Source organism: Amphibalanus amphitrite, unplaced genomic scaffold, assembly GCF_019059575.1.
Source record: "Amphibalanus amphitrite isolate SeventyFive unplaced genomic scaffold, NRLGWU_Aamphi_draft 001157F_arrow, whole genome shotgun sequence".
NCBI lineage: Eukaryota > Metazoa > Arthropoda > Thecostraca > Balanomorpha > Balanidae > Amphibalanus > Amphibalanus amphitrite.
Genome location: NW_024882651.1, coordinates 18,758 through 42,542, shown reverse-complemented (window position 1 = coordinate 42,542; position 23,785 = coordinate 18,758). Strand labels below are relative to the sequence as shown.

Sequence of the window (23,785 nt, the reverse complement as noted above, 5' to 3'; positions counted from 1 at the left end):
CCGCCGGAGACTCCAGAACTGTCCCGTCGGAACTGTCCCGCCGGACACTCTGAAAAAAAACAGTGCCTGAGTACGAGTGTAGTGAGTGTGTCCAGGCCTTTCGGTGTGTGGTGAGCTTGTCCAGGCCTGTGGCGAGTGAAGTGAGCTTGTCCAGGCCTGTGACGAGTGAAGTGAGCTTGTCCAGGCCTGTGGCGAGTGAAGTGAGCTTGTCCAGGCCGTTTGGAGTGTGGTGAGCTTGTCCAGGCCTGTGGCGAGTGAAGTGAGCTTGTCCAGGCCTGTGACGAGTGAAGCGAGCTTGTCCAGGCCGTTCGGAGTGTGGTGAGCTTGTCCAGGCCTGTGGCGAGTGAAGTGAGCTTGTCCAGGCCGTTCGGAGTGTGGTGAGCTTGTCCAGGCCTGTGACGAGTGAAGTGAGCTTGTCCAGGCCTGTGACGAGTGAAGCGAGCTTGTCCAGGCCGTTCGGAGTGTGGTGAGCTTGTCCAGGCCGTTCGGAGTGTGGTGAGCTTGTCCAGGCCTGTGGCGAGTGAAGCGAGCTTGTCCAGGCCGTTCGGAGTGTGGTGAGCTTGTCCAGGCCTGTGGCGAGTGAAGCGAGCTTGTCCAGGCCTGTGGCGAGTGAAGCGAGCTTGTCCAGGCCGTTCGGAGTGTGGTGAGCTTGTCCAGGCCTGTGGCGAGTGAAGCGAGCTTGTCCAGCCACGGCGCGGCGCTGATGAGCTCCCCGGCGTCCACAATGGCGTGCACTGTGACGGCGCTACTCGACAATCCCGTGTCACGCTTCCACCAGGTGGTGCACGCTACCGACAAGGCCATGGAAACGATACGAGAGGATACAGAGCATGAATGGGACCCAGGTATCTATGTACATAGAACCCGCTATCTGCACGGCCGCAATTTTTCACAGCCTTGCCGCCCAACACATCCCGCACCCCACTGGGGTCTGCGGGGGCATTCCACGTCAAATCGCACAAAAATTGGCTGCTTTGCACCTTACCATAAAAAACACACAAAATTATATGATATTGTATTACTAATATCATCAACTGATATGCGTTAAAGACACATCTTAAACCTAAATACACCTAAAACACACATAAAACCATCCACATAAACATGGGCGTAGGAATGGCTAGAACATTGTGGGTGCATGGGTGCAGAAATCCAGCCATGGCCCGGTGAAGCGGGGGGGGGGGGTATGGAGCGGCACCCGAGCGAAGGCTCATTGCGAGCTTTGAGGGTGTACCATGTCGAAAAGGTACCGATAAGTGCATTTGGAGGCATTGATGTCAATAATGACTACCGCAAAAAGTAAAAGCGGCTAACTTAGCCATTTTCGTAGATGTCGGGGGCCTTTTGACAGTGGGTCATCTGTATGTGTTCACTGTTCAATCACATGTGCTCCATTTCTTCTTTTTTATTAAAGCACAAATGTAAGTTTTGAAGACCATCACAGTAGAAAATGCTTCCAAAGATGGATAGTGGGAAAAATATCCTGAATGTAGGTATCGTGCTGCATGGGAATTAGTTTTGCTGAAAAAGGGGTTTTTTGTTCCAGATTATTGTGGGCGCAGAATACATTGTCTGCACCCACTGGGGAATTATTGTGGGTGCAGCTGCACCCACTGCACCCATGGTTCCTAAGCTTATGCACATAAACACGGTTCTCCTCCCCACGCACTACCTACGTAAGAACGCAGCCAGTACCCATGCAACCTACTCACTGCACGCTGCACAATACATTCTCAACCAGCGGGGTATTTAGAAAATCGCGAAGGGGGGGGGCAAGGGTTTGGAGGGCGCCACCTCACCCCAGGAGGGCGCCATACGGTCGCGAGATAAAAATCCGCTCAGCGGGGGGGGGGGGGGCGGGGGGGGGGTGGAGGCGTTTTGTTACCACGCCACCAGTTTTTTTTTTTTGCGTGACTTGTATATAGGTTATCTGCATTAATTTGACATCGTGTGTATTTTGATTTTACTCCAGGCCAAAAAAGGTCAAGTCACCCGCTCAGCTTAACCCTCGCCCGCACATGCCATTTTCCCATCCTAGAACGCACATGGGGGGTGGTTGCCACCCCCCCGCGCCATTTCGTTCCTGTTGGAGATAGAGCTTAGCGGTAAAGACCAAAAAGATTCTTTAGGAAGAGACGAATCCAATGATACCCAGTTTTACCTTCTCAGGTCAGTCATTGACCTTCCAGGTCAGGTCAAACTAAAAAAATGTTGCTGTTTTGGGTCACCGTTGGATATAAAGTGCGCTGCTTATCATATACCGATGACGATGCCGTTTTCTGGTGCCAAGCCAGCTAGAACCTCTTTGTCACACTACCCGACCAGGTTTTTGCTGCGGAGGTCATTTCAGGTCAAGTTAGGTCAAGGTCATTTATATGTGTTTGTATGTCTGTGTGTGTCTGTATGTATGCTGATGTGTGCACCGATTGTTCATGTGTCCATATTACATGAAATAATGATCTGAGAAGCTTTTACCAAAAACGCAGTCAAAAAACTTCACAAAAAGTGAATTCCGCTTGCCTAAAACGCAATTATCTTAGATGACCTAGGTTGACCTTGACCTTGACCTTGACATCTGTACATCGTCGAACAACATGTTCCATGATAGGTGGGAGGTAAGACTGGCAAAAAAGGCCGAAATCAAGGTGTCAAAAGCTCACAAGGCCCATAGCCAACGCAAGATGTTGAGAATTGGCCATTCGGGTCATGACATGACCTGAAAAACAAGGTCATATCTCCGAAACCAAAAATCACAGAAACTTGAAATTTTTAGTGGACATCAAGAAAAGATAGAGGAGCAGCTACACGAAAAATCAGCCTTCTACCTTCAAAAATGTTGAGTGCAGAGCAGAAAGACTACCTGGGGGGGGGGGTGGCAACCACCCCCCCCCCATGTGCGGGCGAGGGGTGACAATGCTTAAAACTTTTTTTAAGTTAGATCACTTGACATGACGTGATGACCTTGCTTTTAGCGACTTTTACCGGCGTTCTCCAACACGCAGTTCTTCACTCTTCACAATTTTGTATTTACTGGTTTTCTGAAACGGCGCGTCGGATACGGTTGCATGACAAAACGAAAACAAAAACAAGACACAGAGAATCATGAAACGTAAGCATCTTAACCAAAAGCTCTCATTAGAACATTGACAACACACATCCGAAACACTTACGGATTATTTGGCCATCCGGTAAAAACGCCGACAAGTCACACACACACACACACACAAAACGTTTATTAAGGAACAAAAGATACACGAGAAATAAAGCATGATCAATGAAACATATGGCACAATGTATGTAGCAACATAAAAGTGATAGCAGAGTGGTGCAAAAGCGCAATCGCTTAACTCGAGGCACCACTCTGGAAAAAAAATAAAACATGTGAAACAACCGCCGCCGCCGCTGACCATTCGCTCATGAGCGGTAAATTTTGGTGTTCCATCAGCCGCTCAGCTCTCGGGATTGCAAATTTTGAAAACTTTGAATGAATTTATTTGTTACTACGAAAATCTATTTGTTTTTGTCAAAAACTTTTGAAAGGCGTAAGCCATTTCTCGACTGCCCTCGCCACTCAAGCGATCTCCGTGAATAAGAATGTTCAATTTTTGGTCGGGTGAGTAATTTGCAAAATTTTCTCCCAGTATACGAGAAGCGTTATCAAATAGTGTTTTCCTTTGGGCATCATAATTTCGACAGAATATTACGTAGTGGCGGACATCTTCCTTGAAGTGGCCGCAAGAACATTCAGGCGAATCTGCTTTGTTGATTTGAAAACGATGCGAATTTAGACAAGACATTTCAGTTCTTAGTCGGGTATGTAGAATATTTCCAGTTTTTGAGCCAATTTTGTAGTAGTCTGGGGGTTTGGGCATCCCTAGTCGCTGGTTAATTTCTTTTTTGAAGGATGTATGGGGCAAGGATCTTAATGATTCTGGGAGGTGGTTCCATAGTTTGGCAGTTGATAGGAAAAACGATGACTGATAGGATGTGGTGCGATGTGGCTGGAGTGTATGGTTCCTGTGATTTCGCAGGGTCCTTCCTGTTCTTTGTGAGCGGGTGTCCGGTATGATTGATTTGATGTAGTTGGGAGTTTTTTGCATGTGGCTATTGAGTGTATGATATAGTGTTATTTTGTGCATCTCTCTTCTTGTTTTTAACTTATTCCATCCTAGGTCTTTTAACAATTTGTCAGTTGATGTTCTAAATAAAGTGCCAGTCACAAGCCGAGCCGCTCTGTTTTGTAAAACTTCAAGTCTCTGTGTGTCCTGGAGCGTAATATGTCCGTCATAAACTGTGTCGTAAAAGTCAAAATGTGGTCTCGTGTATGTTTTGTAAATCTGATCTAAAATTTCTCGGGGGATGTATGGAGCAATGGAGTACAATGGGCTCATGGTTCTGTTTACCTTTTTGCAAATTTCGTTAATGTGCTGATGAAACCGCAAGTCCTTTGAAAATGTCATTCCCAGATGAGCGTGGTTTTCGTGAATGGGTATTATGTCGTCCCCAAATGTAAGAGCAGGTGGTGTGTTTTGTGGGCTGCGTGAAAATGTCTGTTGTATTGTTTTGCTTACGTTAAAAGTAATCGCCCATTCTTTACCGTATTTTTGTATTTCATTGAGATCATTTTGTAATGACGTCTGTGTTGTGTTCAAATTTTGTTTTGTATGGGATGCATAAAGCGATACGTCGTCTGCGAAAAATAAAATGTCGTTTTGTGTTCTAGTAGAGAGGTTATCGAGGTAAATGAGGGCTAGAAGAGGACCCAAAACCGAACCCTGTGGGCATCCGGCGTTGATAATTTCTGTTTTTGAAAAGGTATCGCCGATCTGAACTCGCTGTCGTCTATCAGACAAGTAAGATTTAAGCCAGTCGTAAAGTGAGTCAGTGATGCCAAATTCATGTCTACATTTGTACAAAAGTCCCTCGTGCCAAATTTTGTCAAAGTATTTTGAAATGTCCAGGTAAATAGCAGTAAAATCGCTTTCTGAGTCCAATGCTTTGTATAAATTATGTGTCAGGTATAATAATTGTTGTTCTGCGCTATGGCCTCGCCGATACCCACTCTGTTTATCTGTCAAGAGGTTATGGTGGGAAAGATGTGCATATATGTGTTTGTGGACTATTTTTTCAAAAACTTTGGACAACGAAGAAAGAAGACTTATGGGGCGGTAGTTTGTGGGCTCAGATGGGGAGCCTTTGTTTTTAAATATTGGTTTGATGTTGGCCTCTTTAAATTTGGAAGGGTAAATGCCTAGCGCTAGTGATTTGTTGAATAGTTTCGACAAAGGGGATGCAATTAAGATGGCAGTTAATTTTAAAAGTTCTCAACTTCGCCCTTCGTTAGGCGGCACGGGCGGACATCGATATCAGCGCCTCTATCGGTCACTCGGAAAAGCTGGGCTGTAGGCGACGAAATACCGGCTGAGTTGTCACACGTTGAATAGGTTTATAGCCATCCGTCTTGTGAAAAAGTTGAACTTTTGCCTTTAATATTTCTACAGGCAATTTTAGAAGTGTCTTCACATGGATTACAAAACCGTTTAGATTATTGTATTCACTTCAAGCCTTTCCTATTGTTCTTGATGATGCGGGAACTATTTATAATTAGTGTTTCTAGCTTAGTAAAAGAACATACTGTGCAAACGATGAAAAAAGCATAAATGGAAGATTTTAAATGCAATTTTCTCTAACAATTAATGGTAAATTCTCTACATATCAAAGAAAAGGTGCATGCTGGCTGATAATTTAAAGTTCTCGGGGCCAGTTGTTTTCTTCTTTTCTTACGTCGCCCCAATGGCCGCGAATACACTTGTGATAACGCCTATCGTCTTACTTCAATTATACCTTCGCAACAGAACATATGAACATAAAATAATGACTTCCGTAAATCACTTAACATAAACCAAATCCCTACAACTGAACCAGTGGCGCAGCCAGAACTCTGGCGACGGGGGTGAGAGACGTTCGCGATGGGCCCCCCAGCAAAGTGGGCCCCCTCAACCTAATGGGGGCCCCTTACCAACAACGAAAGGACAGATCATTGTCCTGATAATAACCAGCCAAATCGGGGAAAAGGACAAATATCTCTTGATCTGAAGAGGCACGTAAAAAACAACAGCATATTTACAGAAACACGACCATTCTGCCCATATTTGATGGACAGCGTGCAATTCATGGCCAGCGGCCACTCAAATGGTCGGGCTAGGTCAAAAAGCTTTTAAAAAAGCTCAACATCAGTTTTTCGACTATTACTTTTGATATAGGAGACGAGGTAGAGTAATGAAATTGTCTTGAAGGTGTTAATCATTCATTCGGATCAGTTGATGACCATCATGAACTTCTCAAGTAAGGGCATGACCTTGATCTGCGGTCACATTTTGAAGTTGAACTTTTTAATGGAAATTATAGGTGTTAACATTCGATGCATGTTAACGAGAGAATAATGACAAAGTAAATGTCTCATAATTTTTCTCACCAAAGTTCTTGGGAAAATTCTTAGCAATTAGCAAAACTATTTTGGTAAAATGCGACTATTTAGATGGTTTCGCCCTCTGCTCTGTTGCCAAACTTGACATGAGGCATTGAGGTCAAATCTTAAAAGCGAAAGCGTTTTGAAAGGCCTATCGAATGAGTTGTTCCGCGAAGCTCTAGCTCTTTGGTTCACGAGTTATACGGTAACGGTTATTTGTGAAAATATAAAAACAAGAATTTTTTCGTCGTAATCTTGTCTTTGTGTTTATCATAATTTTATCATAATTTCATCTTCAATGACCTCAGCGATGACCTAATCGAAAAATGACCTCTACGATTCTGAAGCATCCTACAGCGATCTGTTGCTTTTCTCGTCTTTGTAGCCTTCTTAAATTATGATCGGGTTTGGCCGATACGCCCCCGCCCCCATGGCTGATTGCACGCGTTAGAGAGCTATCGAACCCACTTTCAGCGCGCTATAGCTTTATATGTCCTCGAGTGTCGAAATAGGCGAAACTTTTCCTTCAATGAACATGATGACGTGGGCTTTGGTCTGAACTGCAACATGACTGAAGTAATTTCTCCATGATTTTCGACGCTCTTTAGAAAGCTGCCTACCACCGCACTTGTCGCTACGTGACCCTGGAGTCGGGTTAGAAGGGAATATTCAAACAGCCCTCAGGGGCGTAAAACTGGAAAGCCTGGGGCCCTGCTCTGCGGGGCGCGGTCGAGCTAGGCTAGAGCCAGTTCGGGATGTTTACAAGCCCACGTAAAGCCCTCAAAAATCTGCATAGAGCACAGGCCTTCCAAGACTTGGGGGTTTAGATATCAACAATCGACATGGTCTTTTGAGACCTGCGTGGTGGCTATCAGAGGTCGGTGGGCCCCTCAAAAGCCGGTGCAGGAGCCTTGGATGTCAGTTTGGAGCCATCCATCATGGACCGGTGTGAAGTCCTGATGAATACCTAGGCGTCAAACCCCTAGACGTCAGGGTGGGGCCGGGCGGTGAGGCAGGCACAGACCTGAAGAGAAGAGAAATTTTCAGATGTCGGCTTGGCATCTTAACACCGCGTGGTTCTCCTGCTCAGTGACCCGACCTGACCCCTCCCCAGACACCCACCGTGTGGTGGGGCCCTGCATGGCTTTCTCAGAGTCTGACATATCGTACTGCGGGACCTCCATGAGCCTCAAAAACCTCTATGGGCCCCCTCACGCTTGAGGTAGGCTTCCTGAAGCATAAAATCTCTGAGTCTTGAGATGGGCCCATTAGACATGAACTGGGCCATCAATATAATTATACATGTGGTGAGTTGACCTATATCAAACATGATATCGGCTCAATCAGGATTGGGATAGGCCCTCTCAGACCCAGACCAGGCACGGAGTACGGACCCTCCCACACATAGGATGATCCTTTCATTCCTGGGATGAGTCTTCTCAGGCCTGAAATGGGCCCCTCTCAGGCCTGAAGTGGACCCTCTCAGGCCTCAAATAGGTCCTCTAGGGCCTGAAATGGGCCCTCTCAGGCCTGACATTAGCCCTCTCAGACCTGAAATGGGCCCCTCTCAGGCCTCAAATAGGACCTCAAGGGCCCTGGGCTGGGCCCTCTCAGGCCTTACATTAGCCCTCTCAGACCTGAAATGGGCCCCTTCAGCCCGTAAATGGTCCCTATCATGTCGAAAAAGGGCCCCCTGGCCCCTCATACCGTAACTGGGCCCTCTCAGGTCTGAAATGGTGCCTCTTATGCCTGAAATGGGCCCTCTCTGGCCTCAAACGGGCCCTCTCTGGCCTAAAACGGGCCCTCTCTGGCCTCAAACAGGCCCTCTAGGGCATGAAATGAGCCCTCTCAAGCTTGAAATGGCCCCCTCAGGCCAAAAATGGGCCCCTCTCAGGCCTGAAATGGACCCTCTCAGGCCTGAAATGGCCCCTCTCAAGCCTCAAACAGGCCCTCTAGGGCCTGAATTGGGCCCTCTCAAGCTTCAACTGGGCCCCTTCAGGCCTGAAATGGGCCCTCACATACCTGAAATGGACCCTCTCAGGCCTGAAATGGCCCTTTCATGCCATGGAACGGGCCCTCCTAGGCCTTGGATTAGTTCAATCGGGCCTTGGATCACCCCTTAAATCATAAAATGGGACTATATATCCTAAGGGGGGGGGGGGGGCTATCAGGCCTGAAGACTGTTTTTCAGTCCTATGACGGACCTTGACATTAGTGATAAAAAGATTGTCAGGCTGCATAACGTTACAGTTCGAATCGACGGTGGGCCCCTGGGATAAGAGACGGGGGTGAGATCTCACCCCTTTCACCCCCCCTGGCTGCGCCACTGAACTGAACTAAGTGAAGACAAACTCAAAAGGCGAAGTCAAACACTTTCTTTGCGACACACTTCACATTCACGAGACGAAACCCAAAAACGCCTAATTTCACGAATCTCATGTGCCAAACTACCTGCAACATTGCGAAATATTTGTGCCATTATTGATATCCATCTCGCCTTTCGGTATTGCATTCGAATGTCATTTCGGCTTCAACACCCGGCCCATTTGACTCCAGGGGCAGTCAAATAAGTATTTCTTCCTTCGTCTGATGTGAGTCACAGGTCAGCTATCTTGACCAGCTTGTGGATGGGACGCCAGAGGGTGGTGCCCCTGCAGCGCACCTTCACTGACCTAACCCGCGAATCGGAGCTTATCTTCACTTCTTCTATCAGACCAAGGGGCCATCCATACACCTCTGGGAACTGAGCTGTCGGCGAGCAGCACGACATCCCCTTGCTTTAAATTCGCCTGGCTCCGTGCATGTCGCCTAGCCCGTTGCTGAAGAAGAGGAAGATATTCTGTGCGCCAGCGACGCCAAAACTGATCTGCAAGAAATGCAGCCCTCTTCCAGCTCTTCCTGCTGACGAAGTCATTCTCCATTACCAAAGAACCAGGCAAAACGACAGACTTAAGCTGCAACAAATGGTTTGGAGTCAGCGGCAGCTGGTCACGTGAATCACTCGTAATTGGTATTAGCGGTCGGTTGTTCATGATACTTTCGACCTCACACAGAAACGTGTAAAGCGTCTCATCAGTAAATGTTTGCTCTCGTAGCAACGCGCCGAGTATTTTGCGCACACTCCTGATCAATCGTTCCCATGCCCCTCCGAAATGGGAGCCTCCCGGTGGGTTGCAACCAAGGCCGTATAAGAGAGGTAGAATCATCCCGCGATTTCCAATGGACCGGTCGCTAAGCATTAGCATGACGTCACTGGTGGAGACCGGGCGGCGCCCGGCTCCAAGCTGTACGTCGGGTACATTTGGCACCGTATAGTTGTTATTACTGAACGACGAACATAACGACAACTAATGACTCTTCATAACTTTTTTACACACCTAAAGCTGATTTCCTTGCCGGTACATTGCCGACCCGAGCCCCAGGGTTGACTATCATGGGATGGGATATGGATCGGATGGGCGACCTCGCGACGGGAGGAGGAACGATTGCAATTGTTGTGTTCCGCACCGCCGATTGCATTCTCTATCTGCACCCGGGGGGAGGGGATGCAGGGGGCACGTGCTCCCATCGGATCAGGGGGCCTCTCGGGCCAGAGGGGCCTGGCGACGCCAAATGGCGGCTGAGGGTCCACGCTGGCATCTTTCGACTCAGAAGGGCCCCACAGGTCTTGGAAGAACACCATATGTGCTCCGAAGAGCCACACTTCTCTCCATAAGAGCCCCACACCGGCTTTTTAGTGTCCCTTGTCGGCCTTTGAGGGCCCCTTGCCGGCTTCTCAGGGCCTATTGGCGACCTTCTTCTTCGCCGCACGTCACGTGGACGCGCCCGCAGGCGCGTCGGACGGGGGCTGGTCGAGCGGCGGCTCGGACCGCCCCACCCGCCGAATGTAGTCGACTATCTTGCCGGCCGGCCCGGAGAGGACCTCGTCAAGGGATGGCAGGGGTCCCCCCCAGAGCCGGCGTCTCGTGGTGGCGAATGCTGGGCACTCGGTGAGAAGGTGGCGAACGGTGTCCTCGGCACCGCACTCCCGGCAGAGAGGGTCCGGGGTGAGCTCCAGGCGGTGGAGCGTCGCTCGTGCCAGGGGGCAGTAGCCGGTCCGCAACTGCGACACGGTCACTTGCCCCCAGCGCGGGAGGTCTTGGAGTCCAGGCGTGGGCTGGGGGTGCGGGTGCCGGTGTGCACGCGTGGCCTGCATTTCCCTGGCGCGCTGCCGTATGGCGGTTCGGGCGCTGGCCAGATCGATGGGCGTCTCCGATTGGGCACACTCGGCCGCCGCACGGTTAGCCAGCCTGTCTGCCGCCTCGTTGCCGGCGATGTCGGCATGGCCTGGGACCCACTGGAGGATGATGGCCGTGTTCTGTTCCCCCAGTGAGTCCATCGCGGCCCAGACGCGCTCGGCGAGGACCAGCTGCTGGGCCTCCGGTCCGCGTTGGAGCAGCTGAAGGCCGGAGAGGGAGTCGGTGCACAGCAGACATGTCTTGATGCGGCTCCTGGTCTCCCCCGGTTGTGCCAGCAGACAGGTGAACGCCGCCAACATCGCTGCGAGTTCGGTCCGCATACTGCTGCAGACCGAGCCCGCCGGCACCAATGTCTCCACTTAACGGTTCTCCCGGTGCAGCTGGATCAGCGCACCGCCGCCTCCGTCCCTGGTGCCGGACTTGGCGGAGCCGTCGGACCAGATGGTGCAGTCCGGGTTGACCATGGCTATGGCCTCGAGGGCGGCAGCTTTCCTCACGGCGGGTGGGTCGTCTCTTCTGGTGGCGCGCGGGAGGGAGAGGCGGAAGGTGACCGCGTCTGCTGGGTTGGTCCACGGCGACTGTTCCGGGACCAGGGCCAGCGGTTCCCGTGGGAGGTCCGCTAGACCCGCCTCCTTGGCCATCCACTGACTGACCCGCCGGAAGCACGGTTTGAAGGGCAGCGCCGTGTCCTCGCTCGGGGGGTCCGGCGGCGGTTCGCCGTGTCTTCTGGCCTCAGTGCGCGCTCGCTGCCAGGCCTCATGAGCCCTGTGCTTGAGGCGTGGGCGGACGTGTCGCTCGGTGAGGGCTCTGGCGGGGTCTCCTGGCGGCAGTCTGGCGAGTCGCTCCTGCTCCATTGCTGCTATTTCCCTGCCTCTCACTGCGAGTGGTGGCAGGCCGGCCTCGGTGATGAGGGTCTCCGAGTTTGTGAGGCGGATGCAGCCAGTAATCACTCTGGCGCACTTGTGCTGCTCTGCCTCGAGCCGGGCCCGCACGGAGGGTGCAGCGTGAGTGGAGTAGAGGGCAGCTCCGTAGTCGGCCACGCTGCGGATGTACGCGATGTAGGCCGCACGCAGCGTGGCTTGGTCACTGCCGTATGACCTGCCCGCCAGAGCTGTCAGACAGCGTCGGGGCTGTGCCAGCCTCTTCTTCACTTCCTCGATGTGGTTGGTGAAAGTGAGCTGGCTGTCCAGGGTCAGCCCCAGGAAGGTCGGGTTCTTCTCGTGCGCGAGCTGGTCGCCTTTGAAGGTCAGTGTCGGGACGGCCTTTCCGTTGACCTCCTTGGCGTGTAGCGAGAAGGTGGTGAAGACGCACTTGCTTGGGCTGGCTTCGACCTTCCACTTGTCCAGCCAGCGGGCGACTTGGTCCAGATCCGGTTGCAGCTGGTCGGCGCACGCCTGCAGCGAACGTCCAGTAGCCAGGAGGGCGGTATCGTCCGCGTAGAGAGAGCGGGTGGTGTTGGTGTTGATGTCTTCATCGAGGTCATTGCAATAGATCAGCCACAGTAGCGGCGCCATCACGCTGCCCTGCGGGAGGCCCTCTTGGAAGACGCGCTGTGATGAGCGGGCGTTTCCCCACCTGACACGAGCACGCCTATCCGTGAGCAGGGCCTTCACCCACCGCGTGGCGCAGCCAGGGATGCCCATCTTCTCCATTTTGTGGAACAGGCCGTCCCGCCATACACGATCGTAGGCCTTGGCGAAGTCTAGCAAGACTAGGATGGCGCGATGGTGCTTCGGTTGTTCGAAGGCGTCAAAGATCGATTGGGTGACTCGGAAGAGCTGGTCGGTCGTGCTGTGTCCCTTGCGGAAGCCGGCCTGGTTCGGGTTCAGCTTCTTGTGTCGCTCCAGCCAGTGTTGGAGCCGGTTCTGCACCAGTCTCTCGGCGAGCTTGCTGATGGTGTTGAGGAGGCTGATAGGCCGGTAGCTGCTTGGGAGGGCCGGCGACTTGCCCTTCTTGGGAATGGCGACTATCTCTGCGGCGCGCCAGCTGGCGGGGACCGTGCCTTCGGTCCAGCTACGGTTTAGGACCCGGAGCAGCTCCGTCTCGCCGGTGGGGCTCAGTTGTCGGAGCATGGCGTTGGACACCATGTCCGGGCCGGGGCTCTTTCCGGGCTTCAGCTTGGAGAGAGCGTGTTGTAGCTCGCGGCGGGAGAAGGGAGAGCAGAACCCTTCCTTGGTGTCGCCGCACTCGCAGGTCTTCCCGGCGCGGCGTGAGCTGAGTTTGATGGCATGGTCTTCCTGCTTCCGTTTGGGCAGTCTCGAGACGGCAGCGTAGGTCTGGCAGAAGAGGTCGGCCTTCTCTCCGTCTGTCACCGCCGCCTTGGTCGGTGCTGTCTGGCCGGCTGTCGGTGGTCGTTGTATGGGAACGGCCGGTTTTGCTGGTGGGACGCGGCCGTCGAGGATCTTGATGGTTCTCCAGAGGTCGGTGTCAGCTCCCATCTCCTCCAGCTGTCTGTTGACGTAGGCTGTTTTTTTCTCTGTTGATGGTGTTGGTGGCGGCAGTGATGTCGTCTGCCGTGTGGTCCGGGTCGGAGGCTCTGGACTGTGCTCCTTCGCGTAGGTCGACCGCTTCTTGGCACGACTCGTTCCAAAAGGGGGGCTTGCCTCCTCCCCCGTTCCCGAACGGGATGCTGCGCTTCGCGGCTGTGATGATGGCCCCAGTGAGTCGGCTTTCCTCTTGGTGGAGGGGGGCGTCATGGCTTGGCCACTTGCTGATCTCGGTGTCCAGATGCCGGCGGAACGCCTCCCAGTCTGCTTTCTGCTGCCGGAAGCGGCCCGGTCCCTTCCTCTTGGGTCGTTGATTGATGGTTGGCAGCGTCAGGTAGATCGGGAGGTGGTCAGAGCCCAGACCAGGTCCAGTCTCCCATTCGGCTCCGCCAGCCAGGTCGCCAGAGACGAGGGTGAGGTCCGGGGTCGACCGACCACCTGTGCTTGGGTTAACACGGGTGTGCTGCCCGCTGTTGGCTATGGTCAACCCGCGTTCTATCGCCCACGCCTCGATCGCATGACCTTCAGCGTCTTCTGGTTGGTGGATGTCCCAGCTGTTGTTGTGCGCGTTCACATCTCCTCCGATGATGGTAGGTATCTCCAGTCCGTTGGTCTGGAGACAGTCTGGCTGAAAGGTCTGCTGTTGAGTGCCTTGTCCTGGCGTCCTTCTTGCCGGTGGTATGTATAGGTTGACGATGGTGGTGTCGGTCGTACCTCGGACATGGATGGTGGTTGCCGTACAGTACGTGTTGAGATCGGGTTGTGTCGGTTGGTATGGAGACGGTCTCGCTGTGTAGGGCACGTCATCTCTGATGAGGGTGATGATGCCTCCCTGGCTGGCCCTTCCACTTCTCCTGCCGGTCGGAGCTGTCGCCGGCGCCGGTGCGGCCCGTCCGGCTGATGTCGCCGGTGCGGCCGGCGCAGCTTGGCGGCGTCCCCTGGCGCGAGTGCGGCGGGTCGGGGTCACCGGCGTTGCCGTGGCTCTCCCGCGGCGGGTCCGTCGAGGTGAGGCCGTCGGAATCGGTGAGAGGAGCGGAGGCTCCGGTGTGTCCGTGGACAGGTCCAGGGCCGAAGTTGTTGCGATCGGCGTCAGTGTAGGCGGGTCGCTCCATGGCGGGCTCGCGCGACTGGGTGGACCTATCGGTGACAGCGTTGGAGGAGCTGGGGACTCTGGAGAAACTGGCCGGCCAGAACTTGCGGGGGTTGGTGGCGCTGGCTGGTCGTGGTCTTGCCTTGCCGCCACGTTGTAGCCCTGGATGCGAGGCGGGGGCTGCGTCGGCGTTAGCAGCGTCTCTTGCAGTAGGATGATGTGGGGCCTGACTCTGGCTACGGCTCTCTTCAGCTCGGTTAGCCTGGCGTTGAGTCCGTTGCAGTTGAACTGCATGACTTGTAGCGCCTCCGGTACAGCGTCCTCTGTCCTACCTCTTCGACGGCCTGGGCGTCGGCGCCTCCCATTACCTCGTTCCGGGGGCGGTCCTGGGTTTCTTTCGACGTCTCCGGCGCGGAGTAGTAGCAGGGCGCAGCATGCCGGGTTACTGCGCCCCGCCGTCAAAAAACCGGTGGGTGGTGTTGGCGTCCCTCTTGTGGTGTAGGTGGTGTCGCAGTCGGTTGGCACGCATCGGCGGGTACGTGATGATGGAGCACTTTGCTCCCCGAGGCCTCGGGGAGACGCTGTCCCCACGTGAAGGGGGCTCCGTTGACAGCTATTGGCGACCTCCGAGGGCTATTGGCGACCTCCGAGGGCTACTTGCCGGCCTCTGAGGGCCCTTACCGGCCTATCAGGGACCAGCAGCTCTAAGGGTTCCACACACGCCTGCGATGACCAGCTAAACCAATGGTTGAAGGCCCCCACAACGGCGCCTGCGAGGGCCCTCACCGGAGGCTGTGAATGCCCCACACCGGTGCCTAGCTGAGGGCATAACACTGCCACCTCTGAGTGCAACCGTCACCCCTGAATGAGGTCCCGAAACCAGTACTTCTTAACCCTCGCCGGCATAGGTTGATGCAACCCCCCCTAAGGTTTTTCGCGAATAACTCGCGTAAAAAGCGGCCGATCGCGACGAAACTTGCAGTACCATCGCATTGATCAATTTTACACCTACCCTGAAAATTTAATGACCCTGACCCCAATGACCTTTGACCTGTGACCTCTTTTCTGTGACCATGTTTGGCCGAAATCGCGGTTCGGCGCATGTCGGCTCGCATTAGCCTCGCGTTTTCAAGCTTTTCGTGGTTTCAAACGTTCAAACATGTGATTTGATGTTGCTCCCATGCATTAGGGTGGGTGTCAAGGTCACCTGAAGGTCAGCTCAGGTCATTGACCTTTGGTGACCTCGGGTGACCTCGGTTCACTTTTTCGAGTTTTACATGTTTCTAGGCTAGTTTTTGGAGCTGAATTCGAATTTAGCAACCATTTGAACATTTTCGAAGTAGTTTTGGTGCCTTCGTAACATGTTACGAAGCTGTCCGAGGCGGTTGACACGTATTACGAATACCCGTCACAACCCCTACCGGTTGACTTGATCTGACCTGACCCGACCTGGTCTAAATGCTTAAAGACATCATCTCTGATCAAAACTAACACGATATTCGTGATCAGCACCCCGGAAACCACATAGCAGCCACACTTAACGACTTTCTAACAGGTCCCGATTTTCCCGGTTTTCGGGTCATTGACCTGACCTGGAAGGTCACCCGATGACCTAGGACCTTAAAATTGGGTATCATCGGCTTCCTCTCGTGACGGGCAACACGCTCGTTTTTTCCGCGAAGCTCTAGCTCGATCAGGGGCCAAACGTGAGGGGGGGTCGTACCAACCCCCCCCCCCTTGTGCCGTCGAAGGACTCAAAATGGCCTGTGCCGGCAAGGGTTAAGGCCATATATCGGCGGCTCTGGGGGCTCAACGCCGGAGCCGCATCGGACGGCCACTCACCGGTGACTTTTGAGGCCCCACACCGACGACTCTGAGGGCCCCACTGGCGTCTGAGTGTACCTTGCTGGTATCTAAGGACTTCACAGTCCACAGGGCTCCCGAAGGCACCGCAGACCTCTTGAGAGACCCTTGTCGGTCTCTGAGAGCCCCTGTCGGCCTGTAAAGGGTTCGAGCCAGCAGCTCTAAGGGTCCCACACCCGACTGTGACAACCCCACACTGCAGTGTCTCTGAGGGCCCACAACGGCAACTGTGAGGACCCTCACCGGCGCCTCTGAGGGCCCATAGCGGCACCTCTGGGGGCCCCGCACCAATGCCTCTGAGAGCATCACACCGGTACCTGTGAGAGCCCACACCAGTGCCTCCAAAGGCTTCATAACCGGCGGCTATGAGGGCCCTACACGGGTGATTTTGAGGGGCCTACCGAAGGCACCACACAATCCCTTAAGTCTCGCTGAGCTTCTATCCCAGTCCCATACCGGCTTCTATCCCAATTCCGGCTCAACTAATTATCAGCCCCCCACCCCCTCCATGGGTCAGCAGCGCCGCGCCGGTGCCGGGGCGCCAGCGCCATCGGGGCGGCAGTCGGCCACGCGCACTCAGTGGTTAGCGCTTAGTACCGGCGGCTAGCGCACGCCCGGTGTGTTACCGGCCGTGAGCCGCTCCAAAACGGCTGCAGCACCTAACTGGTCGATGTAGGTAGTAAGCAGAGCAGATGCAGAGATGCAGGTGGACTGATGACCGGCAGGCTTTTGTGTTTTACGAGGGTGAAGGGTCGAAGTCGGCTGCTAAGTGGTGAGCGGATTTTATCAGATGCCGGTTCACTATGACCTTTGTCCGGGTCCTGGTACCCTGACGCACTCTTGGAGAGCCGAATCACACCAAAACTCCATCCACGACTGTATCTATACTGCTTACGCTTTTCTGAAAACGTCTGCGTTTGGCCTTCTACGGGCCCGGCCGGCCCCGATTGGCGGTCCTCCAGTGACGTCACCGGTAGTGTTAAGCTGATTGGCGAATAATACATGGGAAGAACCGGGACGACATCCCCCTGGTTCCAACGCCAATCTATGCCGCGATGAACTGTTTCTCGGAAGATTTTGGACTCCGATTCTACAAGCATGTCCAGTTCTTTCTTCAGTTCACGATCCGCACCAGTGAAATTTGTACCGTTGTCTGATCTTATGTGAACGTGCGAACCGCGCCTTGCTATGAAACGCCGCAAGGCACATATGAATGAATCCGTCGATAAACTTTCGGCTACCTCTAGGTGCACAGCGCGCATAGTTAAACATGTAAAGATGACTCCGTACCGTTTCACTTGCGCGCGACCTCTCTTCGTGTAGAATGGTCCAAAGAGGCCCACTCCTGTGCTGACCCATGGATACGCTGCATGCTGAACTCTGTCCGCCGGCAAGTCGGCCATCTTCTGGGTCTCTGTAGGACGCATAGGGGACAGTGGGGTAATTTGGCCGCTTTTTTTAGAAAACGATATAACTTAAAATTGACGACACATTTCTGCATTTTCTCAACGCTGGCAGGTGTCGCATTCATTTTACTTTACTGGACAGTGAACTTGAAATGATAGAGTAATCACTTATATTGAAATTGTGACGTATTACAAAGGTCTGCAAGGCGGCCAAATTGCCCCACTAGCAGGGTTATTTGGCCGGGGGTGTGGGGCAATTTGGCCGGTGTTAGTTTGCGGTCGGGATTTTCTGTTATATTGCGAGTCAGCTTCAGATTCAGCAATGACGTGTGTCCTATGACGCATTTGCCGCATTTTGGAGGTTGGCTCAGGGGTCACAGGGGTCAAAATAGCCAAATTAGCGGCTCTAGATGCGATCACAGTTTTTTACGAATGACTTTTGAAGTAGGTAATCAAGCTAGGCCAAAACTTCGAGTACCATCGTAATTCTCTCGTCAGTCCGCATCGAAATATATATGTGTTGACCTTGAGAAGTCAAGGTCAAAGGTTGTCCTCAGGTCACGTTGCATCAGGTCGCTTGACCTCAAGGTCACGTGATTTCAAGGTCATCATGCATATCATTCGATGCGCCTTGGCGAGCTGAACAGAATGAGACCATTTGTGCGGCTGTACCATTTTTATGTAAGGATTTATTAGCAAAAAACGTTTGGTAACCTTTGATGACGTCACATGCTCTTACAGTTGACCAATCGGAAGTAAGGCATCAAAGTAGTCAAAGTTGGTAATGAATCATGTCATTTATGGTACAATTGACCATGAAAACTCGGCCGTCCCAGCATAGTGACCATGAGCGCACCGGCCAAGTTGCCCCGCTAGTCCCGGCCAAATTACCCCATATTGCCATTCTGAAAATTTTTGTCTATAAAGTCATCGCGGCTTTACGGAATTAGATAAAATTGCTCTTGGAACCGCTGAACACCCCCAAGAATGGCGCTGTAATGGCTGAATTCGTTTTTAGCCCAAATACTACATGTTATACAACTTTGTAAACAGAAGTAAAAGTTACCATTTTCTAATGAAATTAACGTTTTATTAATTTTGAATAAAACTACGAGGGGCAAAGTTTTGACATTTATCCTCCAGTTATTTCTACCCATGACAAATGAATAGAGACTAGAGTTATTTCACTCACTTTTATTGGACATCGTACAGGTGGGGGCGGCCAATTTACACCACCGGCCAAATTACCCCCCTCTCCCCTACGCCTCCGGCAGCTGACGCATTGGCGAAGGCATCTTCGTACTGCTGCGTTACCTCTGACAACCCAAAAGCTCTTCCACAACTCCGCAAGAACATGTTGCCGACCTTCGTGTCCCACTCTCTCGTGATGATGCTGTATGATCAGCTCCGTTACTCGTTCCTTACCCGGAATGATAAATGGGTGTCTGCTGTCGTGCTCCAGTCCGGTGGCGTGGCCCAAACGGCCTCCCACTCTCAAAATCCCGTCTTCGTATTTGGGATCCAAGGAGGCGATATGGCTGGACGCCCGCACTTCGCTGCCATTCCGAAGATTGGCAATTTCTGAGGCATAATGAGTGCTCTGAACTTGTCGTATAATAACTCTTTCAGCTGCACCCATTTCACCAGCGGTAAGCTCACGTGGCCAAATTTGCCGTTTCTTGGCAACAAGAGATGCAATAACGCGTCGTATCCATGCAACAGCCCGTTTTAAACGTTGCCACGATGAATAATATGCTGCCAGCTCCTGGATCGGACTTTGAATATCGTCACATGGGGTCACTGTGGTAGTATTTACCTTGATTTCTGGATCACGTGAATTAACTGCTTGCTTAGGACGCTGAGGCCACATTTCCTCAGACTCCTGTCAGAATCGAGGGCCATGTCTCCAAGCCGTGTGCCGAAGGAGGGTGTTAACATCGCACCCACGAGATAGCAAGTCGGCGGGATTTTCCTCTGAAGGGACCCATCTCCACTGATGTATAGATGAGCCGTCTCTAATTATTGCTACTCGGTTTGCCACAAACACGTGGAACCGAGCGGCTTCATTGTTAATATACTTTAGGACCGTCGTACTGTCCGTCCAGAAGTAAATGTGTGGTCTAACTTCAAATTTAAACGATCTTTCAATTTCCAGATTGACCTTGACCGCGAGCGTCGCAGCAGATAGATCAAGTCGCGGGACGCTAAGCGGCTTGATGGGGGCTAGGTGCGACTTGCTCAACAACAAATTGCAAGACACACCACCCTTCTGATCGACGACTCGCAAGTAGGAGACTGCTCCATAGCCCCTCTCGCTGGCATCCGAGAAATGATGAAGCTCCAGCGTACTCACACCCTAAAGCCTGTCCGGTAAAACACTTCTGGGAACATTGTATTGGTCGATTATCTGCAGATCTGCTACCCAAAGCTTCCGCTGCTTAGAATATTCCTGGGGCACTGTTTCATCCCAGCCCAACTGCAAGCGTGTCAGCTCTTGCAGAAGCATACGTGCCCGCATGATAAATGGGGCAGCAAGGCCTAGGGGGTCATAGAAGGCGGCTCTAGCCGAAAGCATTCCTCTTCTAGTCAATGGTTTCTGTACAAATTTGTCGAGCTCTACCAAGTATCCCAACCTGTCTGTTTGGACATTCCAACTCACACCGAGAGCCTTGTCTGTGGGGAGGATGTCTGATGCAAACTCCAAATTCTGGACTCTTGGTGAGAGGTCACCATTCGGAATCGAGCCATCACCGGTAAACTGTTGCTGATGAACTTTGTAAGGTTGAAACCTCCTCTCGCACACATTTGCTTCAGATTAGACGACAGCTCAATCATATCTTCCTCTTTACTTCGTGATACAAGACAGTCATCAACATAAAAGTTGTGAAAGACCGTTTCAGCCACTTCGAGATGATACAGCGGGCCGAAGTCAGCAGCCGCCCGGCGGAGGGCCAAATTCGCACAACTGGGAGACGATGTTGCCCCGAAATCATGAACCGTCATGCGGTACTCTTTGGGGCTTCGCAAAATGTCGCCGTTCGGCCACCACAAGAAGCGCAAAAAATCGCGCTGCTCGTCCGGAACTTTCACTTGCAGGAACATGCCCTCAATGTCTGCCATGAGTGCAATTGATTCTTTCCGAAAGCGAAGCAACACATCAGACAGAGAGTTCGCAAAATCGGGACCTTGCAGCAGTTCTTCATTCAGGCTTGTTCCTCCGAACTGACAGGCACAGTCAAACACCAAACGATTTTTATTCCCATTCATTGGACTTTCTACTCCGTGGTGAGGCAGGTACCACACACCACCTCTTTGGTTGGGTGCATACTCCGGAACATTCTCAGCGTACCCTTTTTCTAGAAGTTTTTCAACCTGCTTGGCATATTCTATAGCAAATGTCTCATGTTTCTGGAATTTCCGCTTCAGCTGCTCCAAACGCTTGTAAGCGGCCGCCTTATTGTAGGGTAACACAGGACTGGTATTACGAAAAGGTAACGCTATTTGGTACTGCCCATCTTGGAATTTATAAGACGATTCCACAATGGAATGCCATCGGAGGTCTTCAGCAGAAGGACCCATTTTATATTCGGCTCGGTTCCCATATGAATCGTCATTACAAATGGCGTCCATCCTGTGAACTTTGAGGTGGCCCTTACTTGATCTCAGTGCCCCTCCTAAGACCCAGCCATACCTGGTCTTTATGGCGAATGGGCCACCGTCCTGACTGGGAATTATCTCAATCGGTTTAGTCGCCGCTGTTACATTGTTACCAAGCAAGAGACCCACTTCTCCTTCGAAATCTTCTTCAAAATGCACACCACCCTCGATAAGATAAGGCCACATGCGTAAATCATCGACCGTTGCACGGACGGGCCGCGCGCCAGTTTAGGGCGAATTTAATCAAGAAAGTGACTTTCGAAAATCTGCTTGAAATATGGCTGAATATATAGGAAATTGCCTGAATTTTATGAAACCACCTGAATTTTGCACATATGGCAACTTTTAGGGGGTGATTTGACTACTCAAAGTGGACAAATTGTTGGCTTGCTCATATCCTGCCGATTTGCGGGCAAGAACGCGACTTTTGTAACGCAAGTTTATATAGTGTAATACATATTGAATTGATATAAATCATACACCATTGTTCTTCCCAATGTCTCTAAAAAACGATAGGATAACTTGCAATACTGGCTGACCTATTGTCTGCACGTTACGACTGATAGAATCAAACCAATACATGCATAGCGTTTTCATAACGATGTTTCATGAAAACCGAAGATTTCAACAACTACCGCCGTTTGCCGCCACGTCAGATCTAGCATGATTGCAATTTGCCAGCATTTTTTGACTTGGCCCGACCTTTTTTTCCTGCTCGAACTTGCTCGCCTCACCGGTAGCTCGAGTTTAAACATGACCGACGGCACGCCGCTCGGTCATGACCCAGCCGCGCGCCGTGACCTGACCTGGGGGCGGACGGTGCGTGACCCGACAGGATCCGGAATGACGTGTGGTTTTTAGTCCCGCCCATTGAGTGGTCACTGTCTACAGCAGCCAATCATCGAGCCTGTTATTATGGGTCAGGATGTGTGTCAGCTAGTCATTGGGTGGCAAATGTATCGTAACCTATTTCGAGAGTATGAAATAAGTCCTCTTTGGCCACGATGATTTCGATTATTGGTACCTGATCATTCCTGCCCCGTACTGCTGCTTTCCGTACACCCGGCTGAGGTGCAGGAGGCCTTCAGGACCAGGATGGGGCTGCGCGTGGACGAGCCGCGGGCAGGAGGCAGCGGCAACTCCAACGACGGCAACACCGCCCGCCGCGCCTTCCGCTCGCCGGCCGAGTTCGCGGCCTGCACCGGCGTCGACCAGGAGCTGATCAACCGGGTCGGCACGGTGCTGCAGGCTGTCAGCTGTCTGCACCGACTGGACATCGACGCTCTCTCCGCGTACTGCCGCCGCACGGTGAGCTGTGTGGTGGACATGTACCTCTCCACGTGACCACGTGGAGAGGTACATGTCCACCACGCTGCACAAGCTGCTGAGCCACTCCGCGGCCGTGGTGGAGTCTTGCCACCTCCCCATCGGTATGATGTCTGAGGAAGCAGCAGAGGCTACCCACAAGCGGGTCCGCCAGTACCGCCTTCGACACACCCGCAAGGATTCGAGGAGGCACACGATGTCGGACCTCCTGGGCTACCTGCTCGTGGCGAGCGACCCGCTGCTCAGCAGCCTGGGTCTGCAGCGCCGGGGGAGGGGGAGGGGGAGGGGAGGGGGAGGGGGAGAGAGAGAGAGAGGAGAGAGAGAGAGAGAGAGAGAGAGAGAGAGAGAGAGAGAGAGAGAGAGAGAGAGAGAGAGAGAGAGAGAGAGAGAGAGAGAGAGAGAGAGAGAATCAGCTACGTCGTGACGACGGCACCGACAGCAGTGATGTCGACAGCGACGACTGCCACAGCAGCAGTGACTGTTCAGCAGTGACAGCAGTGACTGGCAGAGTCGAACCAGCGCGGCGTGTCGTGAGAGTGTTCAAAGTGTATGTATGTAACATGTGATGCAATACATATGCATCGTGTGTTTATGCTTTTTCGATTATCGAATATATCGAAAGCATCAGGGATGACCCAAAATGCCTAAATATACCCATTCAAACCATTTGAAAAACATATTGAGAAATATTAACAACGCTACGAATAAATTCGCCCTAAACTGGTCAACGGCCCCACTGTGCGTTGGTGCATCATCACTTGATACTGGGATAGTATTAAGAACAAAGAGAGGTGGCAGTTCTAACCTGTTAGGGTAGGATGGGGTAATTTGAACATGTGGGGCAATTTGAACATAGTGTGAATAACACAAAATTACGGAAAATCCATAAGTGGCATGACAATAAGACCAGGAGAGAAATTATCGTAACTAAAAGGGCTATCATATGAACGGGGTTTAGAGTTTTAGGGAATGAAGATGTTGACGCAAAGTGTAAAAAATCAATTTCGCAAGGATAAACACCTAACAACACGTCATTGCAACTTCATTGCAGCGCAAAATCTTGCATTGCTAGCGCCTAATACGCAACGGCTTTTGTTGTACAATGACCTAATCAGTGCCTTCAATCCAAGAAATTTGCCTTTGAACCCTGTTTTTAAAAATGGCAAAATAACTTTTAGCGTGGGGTAATTTGAACATAGTGTGAGAATTTCAATGAAGACAGGGATAGCCCCGAAAAAACAACGCTCCCG

The 23,785-nt window shown here is 52.1% G+C and overlaps 1 protein-coding gene across 1 annotated transcript in view; it reads left to right on the top strand.

Moving 5' to 3' along the window:
- Positions 1 to 583: 583 nt before the first annotated feature.
- LOC122370662 (inaD-like protein) overlaps positions 584 to 23,785 on the top strand; it is a gene marked incomplete at its 3' end in the record, with an annotated part of 33,509 nt that continues 10,307 nt past the window's right edge. Inside the window, exon 1 of the mRNA XM_043346451.1 lies at positions 584 to 845. Coding sequence (XP_043202386.1) covers positions 704 to 845 — 142 coding nt within the window. The remainder of the gene's footprint in view (positions 846 to 23,785) is intronic.